The sequence below is a fragment of the Phaenicophaeus curvirostris genome, chromosome 2 (assembly GCF_032191515.1).
Source record: "Phaenicophaeus curvirostris isolate KB17595 chromosome 2, BPBGC_Pcur_1.0, whole genome shotgun sequence".
NCBI lineage: Eukaryota > Metazoa > Chordata > Aves > Cuculiformes > Cuculidae > Phaenicophaeus > Phaenicophaeus curvirostris.
The window spans coordinates 75,092,733-75,117,160 of record NC_091393.1 but is presented as its reverse complement, the minus strand read 5'-3'; the positions used below and the strand labels follow the sequence as shown (position 1 = coordinate 75,117,160).

The 24,428-nt window shown below is 44.5% G+C and overlaps 2 protein-coding genes and 1 long non-coding RNA gene across 6 annotated transcripts in view; 1 reads left to right on the top strand and 2 right to left on the bottom strand.

Annotated features, from left to right (window-relative positions):
* LOC138718217 (epoxide hydrolase 1-like) overlaps nucleotides 1-13,284 on the bottom strand; it is a 30,842-nt gene extending 17,558 nt beyond the window's left edge. The window contains exons 1-10 of one of the 4 annotated variants that reach the window (XR_011337023.1): nucleotides 13,185-13,284; nucleotides 11,795-11,818; nucleotides 10,664-10,877; nucleotides 9,702-9,882; nucleotides 8,693-8,923; nucleotides 8,060-8,189; nucleotides 6,891-7,105; nucleotides 5,603-5,711; nucleotides 5,150-5,275; nucleotides 3,482-3,771 (exon numbers count right to left, since the gene is read on the bottom strand). Coding sequence is in view for 3 of the 4 variants with exons in the window: in XM_069852554.1 (XP_069708655.1) it covers nucleotides 3,570-3,771; nucleotides 5,150-5,275; nucleotides 5,603-5,711; nucleotides 6,891-7,105; nucleotides 8,060-8,189; nucleotides 8,693-8,923; nucleotides 9,702-9,882; nucleotides 10,664-10,877; nucleotides 11,795-11,818; nucleotides 13,185-13,213 (1,461 nt within the window). In the remaining variant the exon portion in view is untranslated. Of the gene's footprint in view, nucleotides 1-3,470; nucleotides 3,772-5,149; nucleotides 5,276-5,602; nucleotides 5,712-6,890; nucleotides 7,106-8,059; nucleotides 8,190-8,692; nucleotides 8,924-9,701; nucleotides 9,883-10,663; nucleotides 10,878-11,794; nucleotides 11,819-13,184 lie in introns of those variants that run through there. The other 3 variants (XM_069852554.1, XM_069852556.1, XM_069852555.1) reach the window with 3 other exon arrangements.
* A 2,789-nt stretch (nucleotides 13,285-16,073) lies between these two features.
* LOC138717499 (uncharacterized) lies at nucleotides 16,074-17,797 on the top strand. Its single transcript, XR_011336878.1, has 3 exons — nucleotides 16,074-16,185; nucleotides 16,514-16,639; nucleotides 17,614-17,797. It is a non-coding gene; the product is annotated as an uncharacterized lncRNA (long non-coding RNA).
* Nucleotides 17,798-20,119: 2,322 nt separating this feature from the next.
* LOC138717372 (protein ELYS-like) lies at nucleotides 20,120-22,967 on the bottom strand. The gene is made up of 4 exons (XM_069850888.1): nucleotides 22,709-22,967; nucleotides 22,391-22,535; nucleotides 22,168-22,299; nucleotides 20,120-20,173 (listed from the first exon to the last, which is right to left on the bottom strand). Exons 1-4 carry the CDS (start codon nucleotides 22,930-22,932, stop codon nucleotides 20,120-20,122), a joined length of 555 nt encoding a protein of 184 aa, XP_069706989.1. The 5' UTR covers nucleotides 22,933-22,967.
* Between the last annotated feature and the right edge of the window lie 1,461 nt (nucleotides 22,968-24,428).

Here is a 24,428-nt window from a genome sequence, read left to right as displayed (position 1 = left end):
AATTACTTGGACAGGTAATTGATAAAACTTATTATTTGTAATGTGCTTATAAAAAGTGCTGTTTGTATACAGAGATTTGATTAACCTAGGAAAGAGTGAATTACTCCTTTTAAAACACTCCCTTTGTTCTGTACGGCTAAGTGAATAGGATCTCTGATACATGTCCAGTATCAACTATGTCATTAGTAACTCATGCAAGTTCGTTTAACAGACTCTCGCCTTTACTTTAATAAACTTTTGAATAGTTGTGTTGCAAGAACGTATGTATTTATCTTAAGTAGCCCGGTCTTCAACCCTTACAGAAATCACTGGTCCACCTCGGTCATCAAGAAACAATGGAAGTAGCACTGTGGCTACAGATGAGAATTATTCAATCACTCGTTTGCCAAGGACAGCATAGGCAAGCCCGCAAATACCTACGGAATGTGAAGCCATCCGTGTCAACGTGTAGCGAAGCGCAGCTTTGCCTCAGTGTGTTGTTGTCTAATAGGTAAAGAAATATCTCCCCCCATTTTGACATTCAAATATTGCATAAAGTGGAGAACAAATAATTTAAATCACAATCCCCTAGACTTCCTTTAAACTTGGAATACAATAATGTTGGGGCGTCTTTTTGGTTATGCTATTACTATATGCTTACCTATCAAAAAAAATGAATTACAGGTGCGTGGAGGAGGCTTGGGATCTTTTGCGGCAACATGCCACTGAGGTAAATAGAGAAGAGCTCTTAAAACACGTTTACGAAAGGTGCCAGGAGATGGGACTCGTGGAAGACTTACTGAAGCTTCCTTTCACCAACACTGAACTAGTGAGTCTAGACAGAAAAAATCTTTATCGTCTCAGTGGAAAGAGAAGAGGCAGATTTGTAACAGGCTTTTGAAATATGTTATTTCTCATAGGAGTGCTTGAAGTCATATTTACGGACCAGGGCTAGAATACCAACCCATGCAATTCTTTCAGTCCGCAACCAGCAGAGTGCCTGCTATTGGCCAGCAGACCAGCGGAATCAATCAATGAAGGTTCATCTTATGGTGAGTGTAAAAGTTCTGTCAAGTGCACAAGGTTCTGCACACTGGTTTGCTCAGTGTAGAGAGGGAGGAGCTCCAAGAAATTCCGTGTTTGAACACTGTGGGAAAGTCCTCCCTCACATTCAAAGAAAGCTGGTGGTGGAGAAGGCCAAGCCATACCACTTGTGTTCATCAGTCTTTAAAGAAGGTAATGTTTGTGGGGTGGAACGTAGTGGAAAACGAACCATCACTTTGATGACACAAGGCTGACATATTTTCTCCCCTCTTCATTTACAGCCCCAACACCAAAGCCATTACCAACTATAGTAAAACAATCCGAAGTAAACGTATGTACCATAGGAAGTGTCATCACTAAGTTATTATCGGCACGAGGAATACATGTATAGGAAGGAAACAGAAAACCCGTTTATCACAATATAGGTAAGCAGCTTTTTAACAAAGATTAGTCTTCAGCTACATGTTTGGAGAAAGAAAAATCCACTGGAACTGTGTGAGTGTTTTGAGGGAAGGGACAGCAGAATAAAGACATGTTTGGCTTTTCTCATTTATAATACTTAACATTTAAGAATCAATACACCATTAGTCATGTTTGGAGAGAGAGTTTTCCTGCTATGATAATCTTATTATTGCAAATAGATGTATTTACATTATGGTAAGTATATTTACAGAATGTAAGATAGATGAAACGAAAACTATGATTTCCACCAAGCTGTTGGTGGACAGACTATTTTGACAGACTGGATTGTGTGACCAAATAGGAACCTTTTACTATTTCCAGCCCAGTTTCTGCCTCATTTCTCCTTGTTTACTTAAAAGTAGGCAGAACTATAAAGAGCCAAAACCTGATAATTTTCCTGGAGATGGTATGGTCAAGTAAAGTAGAATTCTCATGTGGTTGGACTTCAGGGGAATGAAAGCCTGTTAATGTTTTCCTTTGAATTCTAGAGCTCCAGAACCACCAGCCATGAGACATCCTACCCCGGATATGGAGTTGTGTAACATCTTTGTTACAACAGATGCTACAAAATATTCGTTAAAATCTTCAGTATAGAGTAGAGTTATAGCATTAATAAAAATGTTGTTTCTACTACGTGTGTGTGTGCCTGTGTCTATGCTTTCTGTGCTTTCCAAGTGTTCCGCAACACTGCCAGTCGTAGTCATGCTGACAAACCCTGCTCTTTGTGCTCTCTCTTCTCTCCTTATCGGGAACAGCTCAGGGCAGGCAAGCTAGCAAGGGTGAGGGTCTACACACCTTTCAGACAACAGCACAGAGTCACCAGATCTTCATAATGACCCAGGGCTGGGGGAGTGGTGCCGGCAGCAGAAAGACAGAAGTCTTGCTCAAGCTTTGAGAAACACAAACTCCTCATTTATTTCTCTTAGGGGCATTAAGGCTTTGACAGTAAGATCAGTGCAAAGTACCGGCACCTCTCCCAGACAGGCAGGAGGACTAACTGGTGGTTTCTTCTGCTAAGGCCCCTGTTACCCAAGGCCTGCCTGCCTTTAATACTTGGGGAATGGGGAGAAGTCAGAAGGCTGTGCTTGTGAAGCAGGCGCTTTAGTGGTGAAGCAGTAACTTAGAGGAAAGAGATTAAACAAAATTCTAAAACTAGTACCCAAGAAGTCACTCACTTACCATGACTGTGAATTAAAACTCGGTACTCTGCATGTGTGTGCTCACTATAGGCAAAAGGTATTTTTAAGTCAATTTCTCTTCTGTTTCTCCTGCCTACAATAGCACAGTGAAACTATTTCAGGATTAGGCTTTTACAGCAATTATATCGCAGTCCTCCTGCCTTACAATAACTTCTAGCTCCTCTTGTTTATTGCCCACATTGCATGCATTGCTGTAGATGCGCTTCACCTGGACTGTTGTTCCTGCTACGCCCCTAAGGGGAACAGTCTTAATTCCTAAGTGACTACTCACTGAATTCTCTAACCCCTCTGCAGTTAGAACAGCACATTTAAGTGCTATTCCTCACTTCCTGTGAGGTGGCAGACCAAGGTCCTTTCCCCCACACCACCCCTCAGAAACAGGAGCGACATTCCCAAGATTTTTTCAGTCTAGCCTGGTCTTGTCCCCCTCCCCTTCACATCTAGTTTAAAGGTCTATTAATGAGCCCTGCTACCTTCCTGGCTAGTATTCTTTTGGCTCTTGGGGACAGGTGGACCCCATGCTTGGATAACAAGCCTGGTGATTTTCCAGTCAACCCACAATCAAAGAACCCAAATGTTTGCTCCTCACACCCGGTTCGGAGCCAGTTATTTCCCAGCACTTCCTATTCGTTCCCTCATCATGTCCAGTAGCTGGAATGCCAGAGTAGAGAAGAACTTGTCCAAAGAAGACAAGATGCTTTTTGGTTGTTGTTGTTGTTATGCAGAGCTTTTGAGTTTAACAAGTTTAGTATTATAACACTTATCCAAATAAAATAATTGCTACTGTATGTGATGACATTGTTTTTATTTAATCCCTCAACCTAAAGGTTCTGCTGGTGGCAGAAGAACTCGCTTCCATTCCATATGTGTATTTAAAGTGCAGGTTCACAGCTGTTCCACCTTTCTGACAAAGCGCATGATGTCTCGTGCCAGAAGCTCTGGTTCCTCAAAGGCAGCAAAATGCCCTCCCCGTGGCATGTAAGAGTAAGTCACAATGTTCTTGAAGGTCTCCTTTGCCCAGGTACGTGGTGTATGTGCTAGCTCCTGAGGAAAAGCTGCAATCCCTGTGGGAACATACACTCCAACCCTAGAAGACACAAGTTAACTGCATTTTTTAAAGTGTTGGGGAAAGTCTGTAGAAAGGAGGTTATAGAAAGGAGGTTATAGAGAGGAGGGAGCTGGTCTCTTCTCCCAAGTGACAGGGGATAGGACAAGAGGGAATGGCCTCAAACTCCACCAGGGGAGGTTTAGGCTGGACATTAGGAAAAAATTTTTCACGGAAAGGGTCATTGGGCACTGGAACAGACTGTCCAGGGAGGTAGTTGAGTCACCTCCCCTAGAGGTGTTTAAAGGACGGGTGGATGAGGTGCTGAGGGGCATGGTTTAGTGTTTGATAGGGATGGTTGGACTCAATGATCCGGTGGGTCTTTTCCAACCTAGTGATTCTATGATTCTAACGGAGTTTAATGATTCTGCGATTCAATGATTCTATGAAACATTCAGACTTTGGTAATGCCACAATCAGCTGGAGAAGTTTTGCCACAGCAACCCATTTTGTGGTCTGTGCTCTGCTGAAGAGCTGCACTTGTGCAAGGATCTCCTTCGTTCAAGAACGTCACACCCCAAGACCTCTAAAGTAGACCCAACTTTGCACACAGTTCAGTCTCGAACTGTTGCAGATATTCCAGCTTGCCTTGTTCTCTAGTCTTGTGATAGGTGGCAAGGAGGGTTGGCACTGGATGATCTTGAAGGTCCCTTCTCCCCCAAACCCTTCGATGATTCCAGATAAGGTGCCACCCCTCTTGCTGAAAGTCAGAAATGAGCTGCCTCCCGTTCCCTTTAGAATTCATGGTACCAGTGTAACAAATGACTCTCCCGAGAGGAGAGGTAAACTGGATGAGTCTACAAAGAAAAGGACTCCTATTTGTATGCCTAATCCCTTGGAGAATTCTGCTTAGCAGCATTTTCCTGTGCAGCATCTCTTAGAGTCATCTGCCCACCAGCAGCTGTTGGAGGTGCTTGGTTTGGAATACTGCTCTCCCAGCCGCTTCCCTAAGTTCATGCTGAGCACTTGTGGATCTCACTTTATCCCCCAGGAAGCCGTATCCTTCCTAACGGAGTTTAAACTCCTTAGAAATGCTATTGGTTTTCTCTTTTTTTTTCACTGAACGGAGCCACAGGTTAAGTCTGCATTGTGAACAAGTACGTAGAGCTGTACTTTGAACACCAACAAGACTGAATAGACTTTGACAAGTCTTCTGCACCTTTTTGGCCACCAGCTACCTTGTGTGAATTACAGCTTCAAGACAAAAGGGACCCTTGAATATATTTCTCTAAAGCAAAGAACTGCTTGGATTTCTTTTTAAACTATTTAAACTATCTTTTGTAATGGGTGTAAATGTTTATAGAGTTCAATGTGGTTCAGTCTCATTTGCAAACCTGCCTTGCACCTACTGCTTCATTACCTGGAATCAGCAGTTAGACCAGGGTCCCTGGAGAAGTTCTCCTTGTAGAAGCGCATTGAGGGCACAGTGGAGGATGTCACCCAATAAATCATCACATTGGTCAAAAGCTCATCAAGAGAGTACTTGCTGTTGAGACACAAAGAGAAGGACATTTCCTGGGAAGCTCTTTCTCAATCCACTCCGGGGGCTCATGGCCTGAAGAACAAATCTTCCTCTTGTTCTCCACGCGTTTTCAAGCAGCAAATGAAATTGGCACCCTCATGTCCAGAGCAAAACTGCCTGCTGCTTGAAGCAGCCATTTGCATGCAGTCTGCTCTAAGTTTAATTGACTACTTTTCACCGTCATCCTTAAAATTCAGCTTTGACTGCCCTGTCTTTTCCCTATCTCCTCATTCCTTAGTATTACCCAATATTTTAATGAGTCTTCTTGTGGAAGAGCATTTTTTTTCTTACCTTTCCAAGCCTCCATCATCTTTATGCAGAAACGATCTGTCTGTCCAGGTAGAGAATTTCTCCAAAATGTATGCAGCAAGCCCCACGGGAGAGTCATTCAGTCCACAGCCTAGTTCAGGAAAGGAAAAAGAGAGCTCTTGCAGTGTCCTAGCACTGCAGTACTTCAGGGGAAGTTCAGCTGTGTGGAATTTCAGGTGGAACTGACAGCACTCCAATCTCAGGTAATTCCTATACAGAAGAAGCTTGGAGGGAAGGAAGTCCTGTTGTCTTCTTGGTCATGTGTGGCAGAAAGAGCAAATTTGGGTGCCAGTGGATTACGCCCTTGGGAAGCACTAACACCATAAACACAGTGGGTACGCCGCATATTGTATCTGTGTTCTTACCTGTGAGACAGGGACAGGAGTGACTTCAGCTTCTTTAACAGCTTGTGAGATTCTCTTAAACTCTGAGCTGTCTGAGGTTTCACAGAGCTATGCAGGACTCACAGACGCTCTCATATGGCAGCAGCCCAACTAAAGCCCGTTGTGATTTTCTTCCTGTACTGCAATTGCTTTGGACTTTGTTGACATCAGTTTTTATTGGCCAGTTTAATCAAGCAGGCACTTCAGCACTTTTGCAGCTCTCTGTAGTGATCGTTAGAGTAAACCAAACCCTGGCTAGCTATCGAGTTTTCACTTAATCATTAACTTCCATCTGCAGAGAAGTTAGGATCATGTTGAAATGTACAGCTGCTAGCACAGATTTTTGTCATACTCTCCCTCCCCTGGAACTTGCTTCCTTATTGCTGTGCTTGGATCCTCACGGTAACTAGTTATTAATCCATTAACTTAATCCTTCTCTTAAGACAGCTTTGTTTCTATGGTCTCCCCATCTACACCAGTGCGAGACAGCTCTTCTCTCTTTCCCAAGGATGGATTATTTCAGGAAAGGAATACCCCACAGTCCTCGCTAGCGGGAACTGACGCAAAGAATTCATTCCACTTCTCTGAGATGGCCACAGCTTTCTTCACACTCCTTACTTACTGGCCACACAAACTATGTCAGGCTTCTGGCTTTTCAGGTGCTAGGGCTTAGGCCATTTAAAAGGCTTGGGCAAGTGATGTTTGTTGTCTCCATCTTTTTCTAAGCTGTTCCTTTTAACTTCCTTCCCCACAGTTCTTGTCTCCTGCGTTCGGTCACCAGAGCCCATTGCTTCTCAAACACCATTGGCCTGTCTTCAAGTCTAAGTTTTTACAGACCGTAGCAGTTAATATACCCTGTTCATAGTGATATAGAGAAGGTTCATTACCTGCAGTGTCTGGTTTGGTGGCTTGGATATGTAAGTATCCTGACTCTTGCAGAAGGTCGTAGATATTCTTCTGGATGAAAGGGTACACACGTCGAACATCTTCCCTCGTGAGACCTACAAGCCATGGGATGTAAGCCCCAAGCATCACAGAAATGATTCTTCTCAAACCTAGTCTGCCGATGAAGATGAGGTTCAGATGCAGCCCCTTCACCGATCTAAAGTTAAGTTAATGAAGAGATGGTTACATCAGCAATTTTCTGTCTCCAGGTTTTCTGGAAAATAAGTTTGACCAGAGCTGTGATAGAAATTCACTGAGCAAAATACATAAAGCCCTTCAGGATTGCCATGGTTGACTGAAAGTAATGATGGGAGTTAGAAATGGTAGAGCTGACGCTATCTCCATCCAGCAGTACCACTGGTGCAACGCTATCTTTAGGCACTCAGTTTCTGGATGTGCCGTAGCCCTGATGGGAGTGCTGGCTGTTGCTTTTCAGCCGCTCTGTGCTGTAGGTAACAGGCTGCATCTGGTATTTTCTGAAATGCTTGAGCAGGTCACATGTGACCACAATGCTCTGAGTTCTCTGAAGCACAACTGCGATCAGGAAGATTGAGCTGCTCAGCCTACAATCTACCTGCTTTAAGAGCTTTCCACCTTTATCTGTTCCTTGACCCAAGCTTTGCTGCGGTGCCCACCTTTTATTAAATGCTAAATCATGTGCTGTGATGCCATTTCTAAGGAAGGGGTCGTGCTTCTTTTCCAATCAGTCTCAACTTTGCATTTTGGATAGGTAGGTCCTATATTTCATGGTGCTATTCAGCTGCTGAAAGGTTGAGCTCCTTCATTCTCTCCCTGCTGATGTTAAGTCTCTCTCCTTCCCCATTTAGAATAATGATCTGTCTCAACTGAAAATGCAGCAATGTGTACTTCCACAGCTTGTGAAAGAGAAGCCCAACAGCACTGGAATTCAGGAAGCATGAGAAGTGGGCTGACATCAATGCAAAGCGGATGAATACAAATGCATGCCCAGGGTTGTGGTTGTCCCAGAAGGAAACAAAACGGAACGGGATGAGAGCGAGGGCAAACAGAAGGCCGGCCCAGGACTGCTGGGTCAGAAGGCAAGGTAAGAAGAGGAGGCAGCTTTTCTGTGCTGATGCCTTTTGCTACTCACTGTGGCAGCATCTGGGCCATGTTTGTGGTAATACGTGAGCCCCAGTCTCCTCCCTGTAAGTAGTATTGCTTGAAGCCCAATCTGTTCATCAGCTTATGAAATATCCGCGCAGCGGCTATGCTGTCAAAGCCTGCAGGTAAAGAGAAACACTGGCAGGAGACCTGTTTGTCTTAGCCTTCATAACTTGGCCAAAGACACTGGCCTGGCAGAGGCACATGGCTGTGCCAGTATGTCAAGGCACAGTGGTTTCCTTGACCTAAGCTTGGCTGCAGTGCCCACCTTTCATTAAATGCTAAAACACCACCTAGTTTCTGGATGTTGCATACCCATGCTGGGAGGCCTGGCTCTTGCTTTTATGTCACTCTAGGTAATAGAATGTCTCACTCGTGGCAATTGAGCAAACATAAGGTGATGGAATTCAGTGGGAAGTCGAGAGAGCCAAAACCAGACCTGGGCTTCCTGCCGCCGTTGCTTTCAAAATCTCCACAGCCAGCCCCAGAGCCTCAGCCACATGGGTGTTAGTGCAGAGACAAGCATCTGCATTCCAAATCTGCAGTGCCCTGGGGTCCTGGGGGTGACTGAGGTGTTACTACAAAAACCTTGCAATTCCATCAAAGCCTTTTCATCGCTTACCTTTCTGGTGCGGAGCCTCTGAGAAGCCGTAGCCTGGGATGGATGGGCAGATGACCTCAAACACCACATCACCCCCATCCAAGCCATGCCTGGCTGGCTCCGTGAGCAGAGGGATGATCTTGTAGAACTCGTAGAAGGAGCCAGGCCAGCCATGGACCATCAGCAGAGGTTGAACAGCTCGACCGTGAGGGACATAGGAGGGCTTCACGTGGATAAAATGGATATCAATCCCTGCCGCACATCCAAGACAGATAAATTAATGCTCTGGTCCCATCACAGTCTCTGCCCTGGACTCTGAACAGGGAGGGTGGCAAAATTCTAATTAGCATTCATTACAGAAGTTACACAATCAAAACAAGGCAAAGAGATGTCTAGCTGAAAAGGGATGCCTAGTCTATGTCTCATCTTTTTCATACAAACACAGGTATTGATCCTAGCCTCAGACAGCGGGGTCACAGGAGACTGAGCATCCATCTCCTGAGAAATTGGTCTCACAGTATGTAAGTAGGGCTGCACTTAAATGAATAGTGTAATGCAGGTAAGACACAGGTGAAAATACGGCAAAATCACAAACTATGTGCGGGATAAAGAGAGATATGAAAAAGTGCATGCAAGATAGAAGTTTAACCTGCAGACCTTTTATCCAAAGTGTGGCTGATGCCACCTGGTTAAATTGGGTGGTGGTAGTGGAAACTGTAGCCTCAGAGTCTGGGTAAGTTTGCAGTTTTCAAAGGTGGCTTCAAGGCAATAGCAGAAGAAAAATCTCATCATGAGGCAGTACAGATTCAGAGCCAGACGAAGGCCGTCTTGAAGCAGGCCTAACCTTATTGCCACTATCTAACGGCCACCATCCATAGGATGGAGTATATTATTAATATAGCCTCCACTAGCTATATTTCACTCCGAGCTGTTATGTATACAGTTGTCTTAAATATTGTAACCTTTTACATGCCCCCTTCTCTCCATGCATTTCAGAGCAAGACCTACTCAGGCCACAAATACCCCTCACCTTCAATGGTTGTTTGGAAATGTGGGTATTTGTTCAGGACTTCCACTTGTTTGTGCCAGTCAAACTGGTTCCTCCAGTAGGCCACCACCTTCCGCAGGCAGCTGGAGTTGAAGCCGTAGTGGAAGGCAGCCCCTTCCAGCGGTGGCGTGTAGCGTGCCTGCTCCAGGCGGCGGTGCAGGTCCTGTGGAGGGGAGCCTTTCTTGCGAGGCTGGCCAGCGGCCGACACGTTCCCTACACCAGGGTGGGCAGAGAGGGGCTTTCCTGGCTCTGCCAGCTTTCATACCGCTACCTGGGACACCACGAGCGCTCCTGAAGCAGTGATATACTCTGCATGACCCCCTGAATAGTTTATATGGAGAAGATATTTTTCTGCAGTCTACCAGTTCCTCTAGGGTGCTCAGGAGTACTGGATCCTACTCTTGCCTTGCTGCTAACTCTCTTTAGGGGTTTTGACATTAGGAACTTGCCAGCAATGCTGGCTGGAAGAAGACTAAGATGCTCAGCCTGGGCTGCTGACTGCTGGTTGGCCAGAACATTAAGGCCAGACACATAGAGGTGCTGTGACTCAACCAAGACCCCTTCCCTCTTCACCCCTCCAGCCCTTCCCTCAGTACTGCCCCACTGGTGCCAATGCTGTCATACAACACTCTCACCTGGCTCCACCATCTGCTGTCAAAATCTGCTGCTCAAAGCACCACCTTTTTGCAGGAGCAGCCCCAGGTTGCATGGAAGGTCTCAAGTCTCAGAAAGTCTTTATGGGACATAGCAATGAATCTGAGCTCAAATCCCATTTGGAAAGGGTGGTGAGCCAGAGTATCACTTAATGGTGCTAGGTAGCTGCACTGGCGTATATAAATCCACTGCTACCACCTCCAAGATGTCAACTTAAAGCAGCAAGGTGGGTGATGGACTAGTTCCACCTTGCAGCTTCCTGCTCCTCCCTACATCCCAGCCATCAGTACCTCAATTTCTTTGTCAGATGTTTCAATCTTGAAGGGACGGATACTTTCATCTTCTTTCCCTTTTAAGGGTCTTTCACCTGAGCCCCACCATCCATCACCCATTTCAATAGTCTGGATCTTGTGTCTAGACCTCAGCCAGAAAACCAGTATCCCTCCAAGCCCCAGGGCAGCTGCAGGGACCAGGGCTGCATTCTTCTGAGAACATTCAAAAGACCTAGGGAGGCATAAAATTGTTGACGTTCAACAACAGAAGTGTCAAGGGAAAAGGGACTATGCTGAAATTTGTACTCACATCAGTTGGGCCTGGACAGTAACAAATCCCTACAAATCCCATGGAGTAAGCAAGGGCTGGGGGTTTCTGTTATTTTTTAAGAGTACAGGCAAGATTTGGGCCAGGGTTATACCTACCAATGCTTCTTCAGGACCTCAAGTCTTTGCTGCTCAGGACTTGGCAATCACAAGGCTTCCTTGGCCCTCTCCTTGTGAGCCAGAGTGTTCTGGAGGGCAGGGGTCTATAGGATATGGGCCGAGGTAGGTACTGGAGTGAATGGGATAGTAGCATCCGGACTCCTCCAGCAATAAAAATTGTACAGACAGAACGGGCTGAGGAGTAGGAGCAAAGACAAGGGTCTTCAGCTGCTGGAGTGAACTGGATGTGTTAGACATGCCCTTCTTGACAGTGCTCTCTATACAAAGCTCTCCTACAGATTCAACCATCTTTTAGGGCACACTGGTCCTCTGCTGTAGCTCTCCGTGACTAAGGGTCTCAGCCTGTCCACCTGGTGCCCCTGATTCTGTTCTAGACAGCAGAATTTCAGACTTCCTTTTAGTGTGAGAGACAAGACACCAGAGCTGGTTTTAGCAGACAGGCAACAGGATTCAAAACTGTTGAAATGCTTGAGCAATAAGTTCCGAATGGAGTGTACCTTCCTGTACCTCTGACCCATGCCTCAAGCTCTCCAGCTTCCCTTGCGCACTGGTAGAGCTGTCTGCGGCTATTGCAGGGGGCTGCAAAGGGGACTATGAAGATTTGTTGTTATCATCATACAATGTAGGGAAGGGACTATGCTGAGCCCCAGCCAGGATGCTAATAAAAAGGTGAAGGCTCAGCCCAGAGCATATTTCACTCACCTGATGCGGGACAAGATGTTCTCCCTACAAGAGGGAAGAAGAAAAATAGATCCTTATAATCTGATAGTGTTGTCTGAATGGTACCAGCCCTCAGGGATGCAAACAAGATCACCTGCCGGCACCGTTTAGTGCCCAGCCATGGGATCACAAGCCATTTAGCCACCCAGGAACATTCTTTTTCCTACTTTTTGAATGGGACAGAAAGAGAGGGGCTCAGAGCACTGTCTCTGCACAAGGAAACAGTGTTCCTGGAATGTGTTTCAGCTCAATAGCTTGGTGGCATAATATCACTTCCTTTGACACAGTGCAGATAGAAGGCACTAAACAACCGGGTAGGTGTCCTTGTGATGTTCCATCCTTCCAGCGGCTGTGCTACTTCAGCCAAGGAACTAGCTTATTTTGACTGCCGTGTAGCAATAGGTGCACAGACTTGGCAGTGGAATTTAGGTATCAAGAGTTATTCTGCTGCCAGTCACGTGGCACTGGTGGTGCTGCAGGGCTGGCAGGAGGAGAGGCTTGTGGAACCTTGCCCTGTTCAGAGCTCAATGAGCTGCTATACCTTTGCTATGTCTAACTACCCCTGAATGGATACCAAGCTTTTAGGTCTCATCTGGCTGCAAGAAAAAGAAAACACCCTCCTTGGTTCTCTTTCAGATTGGTAGATTCTCTTGCAAGAAAAGCAAGCAGTCTGAAATCTAGCAAAATTAGAAGCAGCAAGAGAAAGTCTTGTTGCTCTGCTTGTGGAAGGCAGCTAGATTAGGGAGCCATTTGGTGTCATAGTCATGATACTTTGAGCCAAAAGAAGAGGAAAAAACACCAACATGAAAAACCAAGCCTGCTGGCTGTTTCTTTTTATTCGGTATAGTTTCCCCTGATACTTGTGATGCAGAAAAAAGTGCCTGTACTGGAGACCCCAGAAGTGTCCAAGGCAATTTGGTAACAATATATAAGGCAGCCCATGTGTGATTTTTAAGGAGGCATCTACTTCAACCACTCCCAGACAAGGAAGAACAGGACTCATAAGAGGAAACAGCGTCAGCCTCCACGTCCCTGGAGACTGAGCAGTTTATGCAACAGGAAACATTATCATCCCCCTGCACTTCTATCCCAGAGTTTAGTGAGTCAGAGGCATGAAAACGGTTATTCTGACAATAGCACAAACTCAGCACTGCTTACAGAGCAAGCAAGCAAGCATGTCCCAGAAACAGCTCTTTAAATGACACAAAACAAAGCTCAGTCTAACAAAACCTCCTCCCTACTCATGCTCAGGAGAACTCAGCCTCATGCTCCCACCCTCTGATGGCCTGATAATCCCACAAAGACTGTCTCCTGCTCCAGCCCCAGAGAGCCCCATTTGGAGTCCCTGCGCCCCGTTCTGAGGAGATCTCACCAGGTGTTTGGAAGTAACTCCTGCCACATGTCTGCTTCTCCTTGCCTGGCCGCTGCTCTGAACAAAGGAACTCAGGTGTCTCCTCTGCTGGCTTTCTCTTTGGCAGTGACGCTTTCTCTTCAAGACAAGGCAAGCTGCATCATCCATCAGTGCCACCTATCGCCTAAGGGGGCAGCTGCCAAGGGATTTCAACAGAGGCAAAAGCAAAGTCCTCCATGGGGAGAGAACAGCCTCGTACAACAGCACAGGCAGGATGCCAAGTGCTAAAAAGCAACTCTGCAGACACTGCCTGGAGGTCCCCCTTTTATGTTTTTGCTTCCCCCGTGTCAGAATAGCACCTGAAAGAGCAAAGTCAAAATTTTAATGCCTCCAAGGATGGAGATGTCACATCCTCTCTGGGCGCCTGTCCCAGTGTCTGAATACCTCTATGGTGAACTAATTGTTCCTCATAGCTAACCAGAGTTTCCCCTGTTGCAATTTGCCTCCATTGCCTTTTGTCCTTCAACGGTTGCTCCTCCAAGACGAGTCTGGTCCATTTTTTCCTACACTCTCCAGGTAGCTGTAAACAGCAATTACATCCCTCTCTGCCTTCTCTTTCCCAGGCTGAACAAGCTCATGTCTCTCTGTCTCTCCCCCTGTGATGTGCTCCTGTCCCCTGGCAGCTTGGTGACCCTCCACCACCAAAGGTGAGCTGATTCCAATTGTTCGTCTGCCAGCAAGTCTAAAACTGGACGTGGCAACCCAGTGATGGTCTGACAAGTGTTAAAGAGAGTGAAGCATCACTTTGCTCAGCCTGATGGCTAATGTGCTTCCTGTATAGTCCCATATGCAGCTCACCTGGGCTGCAAGGACAACTGATTGACTCAGGCTCAGCTGAGAACCTCAGGTCACTGTATGCAGAGTTGCTTTTCAAGCATTAGGCATACCACCCGTGCTGAAAATATCCCACACATTCTATTACCTAGAGTGACACAAAAGCAAGAGCCAGGGCTCCCAGCATGGGTAGGCAACATCCGGAAACCAGGTGTTTGAGAAGCAATGGGTTATGGTGACTGAATGCAAGAGACAAGCACTGTGGGGAAGGAAGTAAAGAGGAACAGCTTAGAACAAGATGGAGACAACAAATATCACTTGCCCAAGCCTTTTAAATGGCCTAAGCCCTAGCACCTGAAAAGCCAGAAGCCTGACATGGTTCGTGTGGCCAGTAGGTAAGGAGTGTGAAGAAAGCTGTGGCCATCTCAGAGAAGTGGAATGAATTCTTTGCGTCAGTTCCCGCTAGCGAGGACTGTGGGGTATTCCTTTCCTGAAATAATCCATCCTCGGGAAAGAGAGAAGAGCTGTCTCACACTGGTGTAGATGTGGAGACCATAGAAACAAAGCTGTCTTAAGAGAAGGATTAAGTTAATGGATTAATAACTAGTTACCATGAGGATCCAAGCACAGCAATAAGGAAGCAAGTTCCAGGGGAGGGAGAGTATGACAAAAATCTGTGCTAGCAGCTGTACATTTCAACATGATCCTAACTTCTCTGCAGATGGAAGTTAATGAGTTAATGATTAAGTGAAAACTCGATAGCTAGCCAGGGTTTGGTTTACTCTAACGATCACTGCAGAGAGCTGCAAACCCGCTTGATTAAACTGGCCAATAAAAACTGATGTCAACAAAGTCCAAAGCAATTGCAGTACAGGAAGAAAATCACAATGGGCTTTAGTTGGGCTGCTGCCATATGGGAGCGTCTGAGAGTCCTGCATAGCTCTGTGAAACCTCAGACGGCTCAGAGTTTAAGAGAAACTCACAAGCTGTTAAAGGAAAGGGATTAAGACAGCATAAAATCCATTATGTTCAGAATCCGTTGCCCCCCTGCTCCCCTGTTTCAGGCACATGTTTTAGAATCACAAGAGTACAGGAAGGGGAGACAAGGAAGTCTGAAACGAACGAGCAGCTTCTGTACAAGCTCTGCACGTAATCTAGGAACAAGAGGAGTGGGGATTTTGTAGCACACCAGAACTATGAAATGTAGAAAATGGATTTGGGGGCGTAAGGAAATTGATTCCCTACTCAGCCTAAAGCAATATCAACATGACCAATTTAGTTCCCAAGAGGCAGGTTTAAAGCAAGGGTAAAAGATTTTCACTCACCACCAGATGTGGTACCCAAGGTGTGGTACTGGCTGGATGAGTGCAGAGTTCCAAGTGAGACCGGTATTTCTGAGCATTGAATCAGGGATGTTGAATACAGCGGTTCAGAGGGAGCTTTCAGCCCCCAAAATGCTCACCTCCAGCTGGCACGTTTTAGCCTGCCCAACCATTGCTGGTCAAACCACTTACACGTCTCCCATCTGTAGCAAGCGTCTCCAGGCCTGCCAACGCAGGGAAATGGTTGTGCCATTATTGCACATGCAGAAAATTCCTTTGCGTTAGCTATGTCCGCTATTGAGCTGAGACCACATTGTGCATCATCTTCTACAAAGACCCTGGGTGCTAAAGTCATGCTGAACTACACCTGAGAGGCATCAATATTGAGTATCCTGTAAAACTCCAGCCGGGGATACGGCACAGGGATTTTCCCAAGGCAAGCCTCTATCACTGCTGAAGTCACTCCTGTCCCTGTCTCATAGGGTACGAACACAGATACAATATGCTGCGTACCCACTGTGTTTATGGTGTTAGTGCTTCCCAAGGGCGTAATCCACTGGCACCCAAATTTTCTCTTTCTGCCACGCATGACCAAGAAGACAATAGGACTTCCTTCCCTCCAAGCTTCTTCTGTATAGGAATTACCTGAGATTGGAGTGCTGTCAGTTCCACCTGAAATTAAACACAGCTGAACTTCCCCTGAAGTACTGCAGTGCTAGGACACTGCCAGAGCTCTCTTTTTCCTTTCCTGAACTAGGCTGTGGACTGAATGACTCTCCCGTGGGGCTTGCTGCATACATTTATGAGAAATTCTCTACGTGGACAGACAGATCATTTCTGCATAAAGATGATGGAGGCGTGGAAAGGTAAGAAAAAAAGATGCTCTTCCACAAGAAGACTCATTAAAATAGTGGGTAATACTAAGGAATGAGGAGATAGGGAAAAGACAGGGCAGTCAAAGCTGAATTTTAAGGATGACGGTGAAAAGTAGTCAATTAAACTTAGAGCAGACCGCGTGCAAATGGCTGCTTCAAGCAGCAGGCAGTTTTGCTCTGGACACAAGGGTGCCGATTTCATTTGCTGCTTGAAAACGCGTGGAGAACAAGAGGAAGATTTGTTCTTCAGGCCATGAGCCCCCGGAGTGGATTGAGAAAGAACTTCCCAGGAAATGTCCTTCTCTTTGTGTCTCAACAGCAAGTACTCCCTTGATGAGCTTTTGACCAATGTGATGTTTTATTGGGTGACATCCTCCACTGTGCCCTCAATGCGCTTCTACAAGGAGAACTTCTCCAGGGACCCTGGTCTAACTGCTGATTCCAGGTAATGAAGCAGTAGGTGCAAGGCAGGTTTGCAAATGAGACTGAACCACATTGAACTCTATAAACATTTACACCCATTACAAAAGATAGTTTAAATAGTTTAAAAAGAAATCCAAGCAGTTCTTTGCTTTAGAGAAATATATTCAAGGGTCCCTTTTGTCTTGAAGCTGTAATTCACACAAGGTAGCTGGTGGCCAAAAAGGTGCAGAAGACTTGTCAAAGTCTATTCAGTCTTGTTGGTGTTCAAAGTACAGCTCTACGTACTTGTTCACAATGCAGACTTAACCTGTGGCTCCGTTCAGTGAAAAAAAAAGAGAAAACCAATAGCATTTCTAAGGAGTTTAAACTCCGTTAGGAAGGATACGGCTTCCTGGGGGATAAAGTGAGATCCACAAGTGCTCAGCATGAACTTAGGGAAGCGGCTGGGAGAGCAGTATTCCAAACCAAGCACCTCCAACAGCTGCTGGTGGGCAGATGACTGTAAGAGAGTCAGGAGTCCTTTTCTTTGTAGACTCATCCAGTTTACCTCTCCTCTCGGGAGAGTCATTTGTTACACTGGTACCATGAATTCTAAAGGGAACGGGAGGCAGCACATTTCTGACTTTCAGCAAGAGGGGTGGCACCTTATCTGGAATCATCGAAGGGTTTGGGGGAGAAGGGACCTTCAAGATCATCCAGTGCCAACCCTCCTTGCCACCTATCACAAGACTAGAGAACAAGGCAAGCTGAAATATCTGCAACAGTTCGAGACTGAACTGTGTGCAAAGTTGGGTCTACTTTAGAGGTCTTGGGGTGTGACATTCTTGAACCAAGGAGATCCTTGCACAAGTGCAGCTCTTCAGCAGAGCACAGACCACAAAATGGGTTGCTGTGGCAAAACTTCTCCAGCTGATTGTGGCATTACCAAAGTCTGAAGGTTTCTACAGATTTTCCCCAGCACGTCTTTAAAAAATGCCATTAAATTGTGTCTTCTAGGGTTGGATTGTACGTTCCCACAGGGATTGCAGCTTTTCCTCAGGAGCTAGCACATACACCACGTACCTGGGCAAAGGAGAACTTCAAGAACATCGTGACTTACTCTCACATGCCACGGGGAGGGCATTTTGCTGCCTTTGAGGAACCAGAGCTTCTGACACGAGGCATCATGCACTTTGTCAGAAAGGTGAACCTGCACTTTAAATACACACATGGAATGGAAGCGAAAGGTACGGTTGGAACTGATGATCTTGGACGTCGTTTCCAAACTAATGATTCTATGATTCTTTCATTCCCAGCACCACACCATTGCTGCATTCATAGTTCACGCATAAGTTCACCGCATTAACGGTGCACTCAGTTTAGAAGAAGAGTAGAAAGGAACTGGCTGCTTGTTCCCCAGAACCAAAGCTTCTGCTCAAAAGTTTCTTTAAATACTTGAGTGCTAGCATCCTGAAATATGCATTACAAGCAGGCTGGGTGGAGGTTAAAGGGTTTTCATCATAGGATTATGGCTCCACTGCTACTTCTTTTGCCCTTGAGGAGCCCTTGCAATGTGGACAAAGCCAACAGCCTTTACATTGGGAATTGTTTTTTGTAATAGCCAATTCATTTGGGTTCTGGTCGTTCTATTTCCTTCTGACTTTCCCCATTCCAATTTTCATTTTTGCAGAGTAGAGCAGTCAACGGGATAGCGCTTTAAAGACGGTTTTGAGTTATTGCAGCCTGGGGTTCATCTCTCATCCCCTGCGAGTAAACTTAAACAGATCTGGCCTGGTGTCTTTTCTAGCTATAACATAGATTCCTTTGAGAGGAGGGGAGACCTGGAGTAAAGTTTGGACACTTTGAGAATGTATGTTCAGAAAGCAGTTAACGAAGCACAACTTCTTTAAATAACTAGAGGTGTAGCTGGATGCAACCGTCTCACATCTCTGAGATAATTAACAGGTAAAAAAGCTGTTCTTAGGCGGGGAAGGCTGTTGGCTGTTTCCTTCACTAAGAGATTATTCCTCAGCATGCTCTGGGTAAGAGCAAGACCACATTCTACATTTCAGCACACTGTACATGGGTTGATGGGTGTGTTTGCATTGGTTTTTTTGGTTTGGCTTTTTTTGTGTGTCAGAGCCTGGCTGTGTTGCTGCACCAAGTACAGTGGTCCAAGCAGCTGTATCTCTTCTGGAAGATGCAGCTTGTCTGCCTAAAAAGTATCTAATTGCCCAAGAACAGCAGCTTGATCTCCCTTAAAGCTACTGTGTGCATGTGTTTCTCTCTGAAAATGCAGATCTCCTAACCCCGTGCAGTTCCGTGTTACTTCACCCACAAGGCTGTGCAAGGAAGGTAGTTCAACACAAACTGATTTAAAGCCGTTTATTCATCATTTTACTTTGAGTTTGAAAGGATGTACTCATAGCATGGATCTCGTAATGCACCTCTGAATACAACCAGACTGACAAGTTCCTCCTGTGCCCTCCTGTGGGACAAAGTGATTTTTCTTTCCTGGGCAGGGAAACCCACCTTTGACTACAAAGCAAGGTGTCTCTCAGCCACACTACTATTACTGTTTTCCTCTTCTGATTTTCATTGACAGAGGTGGCTTGTGTTCTCCAGGAGCTGCCTTCTCTAAAACAAAACTGATTGATCGCCTCAACAAATGTGGTGTTGAGTTCTCCACTATTCAAAGGCCTGAGGATTGAAGTCAAAACATAAGTGTCTAACTCCACTAAACTCATTTGGCTGTAAAAGCCTAATCCTGAAATAGTTTCACTGTGCTATTGTTGGCAGGAGAAGCAGAAGAGAAAATGACTTAAAAATACCCTTTGCCTATAGTGAGCACACCCATGAGGAGTACCGAGTTTTAATTCACAATCGTGGTAAATGAGTGACTTCTTGGGTACTAGTTCTGGAATTTTGTTTAATCTCTTCCCTCTAAGTTACTGCTTAACCACTAAAGCGCCTGCTTCACAAGCACAGCCTTCTGACTTCTCCCCATTCCCCAAGTATTAAAGGCAGGCAGGCCTTGGATAACAGGGGCCTTAGCAGAAGAAACCACCAGTTAGTCCTCCTGCCTGTCTGGGAGAGGTGCCGGTACTTTGCGCTGATCTTACTGTCAAAGCCTTAATGCCCCTAAGAGAAATAAATGAGGAGTTTGTGTTTCTCAGAGCTTGAGCAAGACTTCTGTCTTTCTGCTGCCAGCACCACTCCCCCAGCCCTGGGTCATTATGAAGATCTGGTGACTCTGTGCTGTTGTCTGAAAGGTGTGTAGATCCTCACCCTTGCTAGCTTGCCTGCCCTGAGCTGTTCCCGATAAGGAGAGAAGAGAGAGCACAAAGTGCAAGGTTTGTCAGCATGACCGTGACTGGCAGTGTTGCGGAACACTTGGAAAGCACAGAAAGCATAGACACAGGCACACACACACGTAGGAGAAACAACATTTTTATTAATGCTATAACTCTACTCTATATTGAAGATTTTAACGCATATCTTGTAGCATCTGTCGTAACAAAGGTCAGACAACTCCATATTCAGGGGAGGACTTCTCATGGCTGGTGGTTCTGGAGCTCTAGAATTCAAAGGAAAACATTAACAGGCTTTCATTCCCCTGAAGTCCAACCACATGAGAATTCTACTTTACTTGACCATACCATCTCCAGGAAAATTATCAGGTTTTGGCTCTTTATAGTTCTGCCTGGTTTTAAGTAAACAAGGAGAAATGAGGCAGAAACTGGGCTGGAAAGAGTAAAAGGTTCCTATTTGGTCACATAATCCAGTCTGTCAAAATAGTCTGTCCACCAACAGCTTGGTGGAAATCATAGTTTTCGTTTCATCTATCTTACATTCTGTAAATACACTTACCATAATGTAAATACATCTATTTGCAATAATAAGATTATCATAGCAGGAAAACTCTCTCTCCAAACATGACTAATGGTGTATTGATTCTTAAATGTTAAGTATTATAAATGAGAAAAGCCAAACATGTCTTTATTCTGCTGCCCCTTCCCTCAAAACACTCACACAGTTCAAGTGGATTTTTCTTTCTCCAAACATGTAGCTCAAGACTAATCTTTGTTAAAAAGCTGCTTACCTATATTGTGATAAACGGGTTTTCTGTTTCCTTCCTATACATGTATTCCTAGTGCCGATAATATCTTAGTGATGATACTTGCTCTGGTATGTACGTTTACTTTGGATTGTTTTACTATAGTTGGTAATGGCTTTGGTGTTGAGGCTGTAAATGAAGAGGGGAGAAAATATGTCAGCCTTGTGTCATCAAAGTGATGGTTCATTTTCCACTACGTTCCACCCCACAAACATTACCTTCTTTAAAGACTGATGAACACAAGTGGTATGGCTTGGCCTTCTCCACCGCCAGCTTTCTTTGAATGCGAGGGAGGACTTTCCCACAGTGTTCTAACACGGAATTTCTTGGAGCTCCTCCCTCTCTACACTGAGAAACACCATAATTCTGATGAATGAAAGCATGAAGAAAAACCTAATTACAAGAAGTTCGTTGCACCGAACTATCCGTGCTGTTTCTAATTAGCGAATAAGCTTCCTCTGCAGATCTGCCCATCAGCTCACCCCATTTTCACCTAATAATTTTAGCAAAATCTAAGCAAGAGTGGAATATTAACAGAACCTACAACTGTAAGTTAAAATGAGTCTGGCGCTCGGCGGGACCTTGTTCTGAAACACCTGTTATCACCTGCAGATTTCAAATGCCTTACAAAATAGCAGGATTTCCCTTGTTTTTTCCTGGAACACCATGGCCTGAGATGACTGAATATACAGAGAACTGCAAATGGCGTTAGACAAAATGATGTCATTATTAAAACAAGCAAGAAAAAGCTGCCTACATACACCTGGCTGGATGAAAGCTTTCAAATGCAGGACCTAAAACTTCCAAAATCACCTTATAAGTTTGATTCACTGGAAAACTGTGGTTCTGGAAAACAGCAAATGCTTCTCAGATGTGTAACTGAAGTTCATGTAACACCAAATTTAATCTGGCTTTTTTGGAAGTTAGATATGGACTTCCTTCATAAAAGTAAAATGAAAGTTGTGGAATTGCAGAGCACCCTATAACTTGAGGAAATAAAACAAACCAAACCACCCACCCTGCAAATTTTACCCCTGTACTGGGATCCCAAGTGCTCTCAGCTAGAAAAGAGAGTTGCATGCAAGGTCCTAGCGATGACGTACAACATACTCTTCCTTCCACAGACAGAATAATCTAAATCCTGCCTAACCTATGTATCTGAATAACTGAATGGTAAGATTGGCTAATAGAAAAAGTATCTATTTATTCCTCAGATGCCAACAAATTACTTCAAGTGGAGTCAACGTTGGTCTGTAACAAATTATAACTTTACAGAGCAGCTTTGGCTTTGGGAAGGATGTTGTTAACCTTTTAGGTCCAGCTGTAACTGGAAGTGTAGAAACTTATTCCTAATATTTCCAGGAATGGTACAAAACCCAAAGCATGATCTTTACTGAGAACTGTGCAAACCAGTGTGCAGAACCTTGTGCACTTGACAGAACTTTTACACTCACCGTAAGATTAACCTTCATTGATTGATTCTGCTGGTCTGTTGGCCGATAGCAGGCACTCTGCTGGTTGCGGACTGAAAGAATTGCATGGGTTGGTATTCTAGCCCTGGTCCGTAAAATTGACTTCAAGCACTCCTATGAGAAATAACACATTTCAAAAGCCTGTTACGAATCTGCCTCTTCTCTTTCCACTGAGACGATAAAGATTTTTTCTATCCACACTTACTAGTTCAGTGTTGGTGAAAGGAAGCTTCAGTAAGTCTTCCACGAGTCCCATCTCCTGGCACCTTTCGTAAATGTGTTTTAAGAGCTCTTCTCTATTTACTTCAGTGGCATGTTGCCGCAAAAGATCCCAAGCCTCCTCCACGCACCTGTAATTCATTTTTTTTGATAGGTAAACATATAGTAATAGTATAACCAAAAAGACGCCCCAACATTATTGTATTCCAAGTTTAAAGGAAGTTTAGGGGATTGTGATTTAAATTATTCGTTCTCCACTTTATGCAATATTTGAATGTCAAAATGGGGGGAGATATTTCTTTACCTATTAGACAACAACACACTGAGGCAAAGCCGCACTTCACTACACATTGACACGGATGGCTTCACATTCCGTAGGTGTGTGAGGGCTTGCCTATGCTGTCCTTGGCAAGCCAGTGATTGAATAATTCGCATCTGTAGCCACGGTGCTACTTCCATTGTTTCTTGATGACGGAGGTGGTCCAGTGATCTCTGTAAGGGTTGAAGACCGGGCTTCTTAAGATACATACATACGTTCTTGCAACACAACTATTCAAAAGTTCATTAAAGTAAAGGTGAATGTCAGTTAAACGAACTTGCATGAGTTACTAATGACATAGTTGATACTGGACATGTATCAGAGATCCTATTCACTTAGCCGTACAGAACAAAGGGAGTGTTTTAAAAGGAGTAATTCACTCTTTCCTAGGTTAATCAAATCTCTGTATACAAACAGCACTTTTTATAAGCACATTACAAATAATAAGTTTTATCAATTACTGTCCAAGTAATTAAAATGGAATCTCAAGTCATATCTAACTGCTGAAGATGCTGCATCAGGACTATGAAAAAAGCCTACGGTGTTTCAATACCTGTTATTAGCTAAACAGTAATTTCTGAAACTCGTTTTATAGAGGACAGCCTTGCATAGTAATGTACCTCCAACTGAACAGTAACATACTTACTTCATAGTCATAGCGATCAAGGAGCCAGAATCCTTGAATAAGCTTTACAAGGCCCTGAGGGAGAGCAAAGGTGGTGGCAAAGGACTTGACTACATTTTCGATTTTATTTGGCCAGCAATGAAAGATGTCCAGCAGCAAGTAAATTGTCTGATATCAAATATCCAGTTAAGGCTAATAAATCTGGAAGACCAACAAGTTTTTCCTATTATATTTTGAAAAAAATAATGAAATAAGAATAGAAAAGTGGTAGGAATCAGAAAATACTAATGTCTTAGTCTTGCCGTTTTAAGCTGTTGAAACCTGAAGACAGGCAGGTCCTAACCACAAAACTCTATTCTGAAGAAGAATAGAAGTACACTTTGATTTCTCTAAGGCATCCAAAGAGTTTAGCTTCAGATATTGAAATAGATGTTCTAAGGCAGCTCTGGGCTACCACTGGTTTCAAAGCCCTCGCTCTCTAGGCTCCCCTCCTGGGTCAGGTAACAAACCAGAAGAGCAATTCTGAGTATTTCAGCAGCTTAAAAATTAAGTGTCTGCCCAATGACTTCCCTCTTCTCTCTTATTCCCTGTGTCTCCACTACCAACAGAACAAGAGAAAACGCTGTTGGCAGTGCCAGAAAAGAGATGATTTCAGCAAAAATCATCTACTGCTACGTCACTGTTAGAAATGCTTTTGCTCTTAAGCAGCAGATTTCAGTGTGTCATTCTAGTAAGAAGCCATTTGCTACAGCTACGAGTGCTTTAAAAATTACAATATGTGTTTAAATTTTGAGAAAGAAACTAACAGGGCTTTTTACCTATTACGTTTCTTAGTAAAGCCATTCTCTCATAGTAGAAAAGACCTTGCAACAGAACACAGAAAAAAAAATCATAAAAATACCACAGAAGAAAATATTAAAACAATGCTTCTCTCTACGACTTAATTCTAAACTACATGTTTTGGCTAGCATTGTGTTTGAAGTTTAAATTAACATATGTCCTTAAGCATGTAGGTGACAAACATTTAAGAACTTTTGTGTGCATATACTGAGGGCGTCATAGAGGTAACGAGGAAGGATA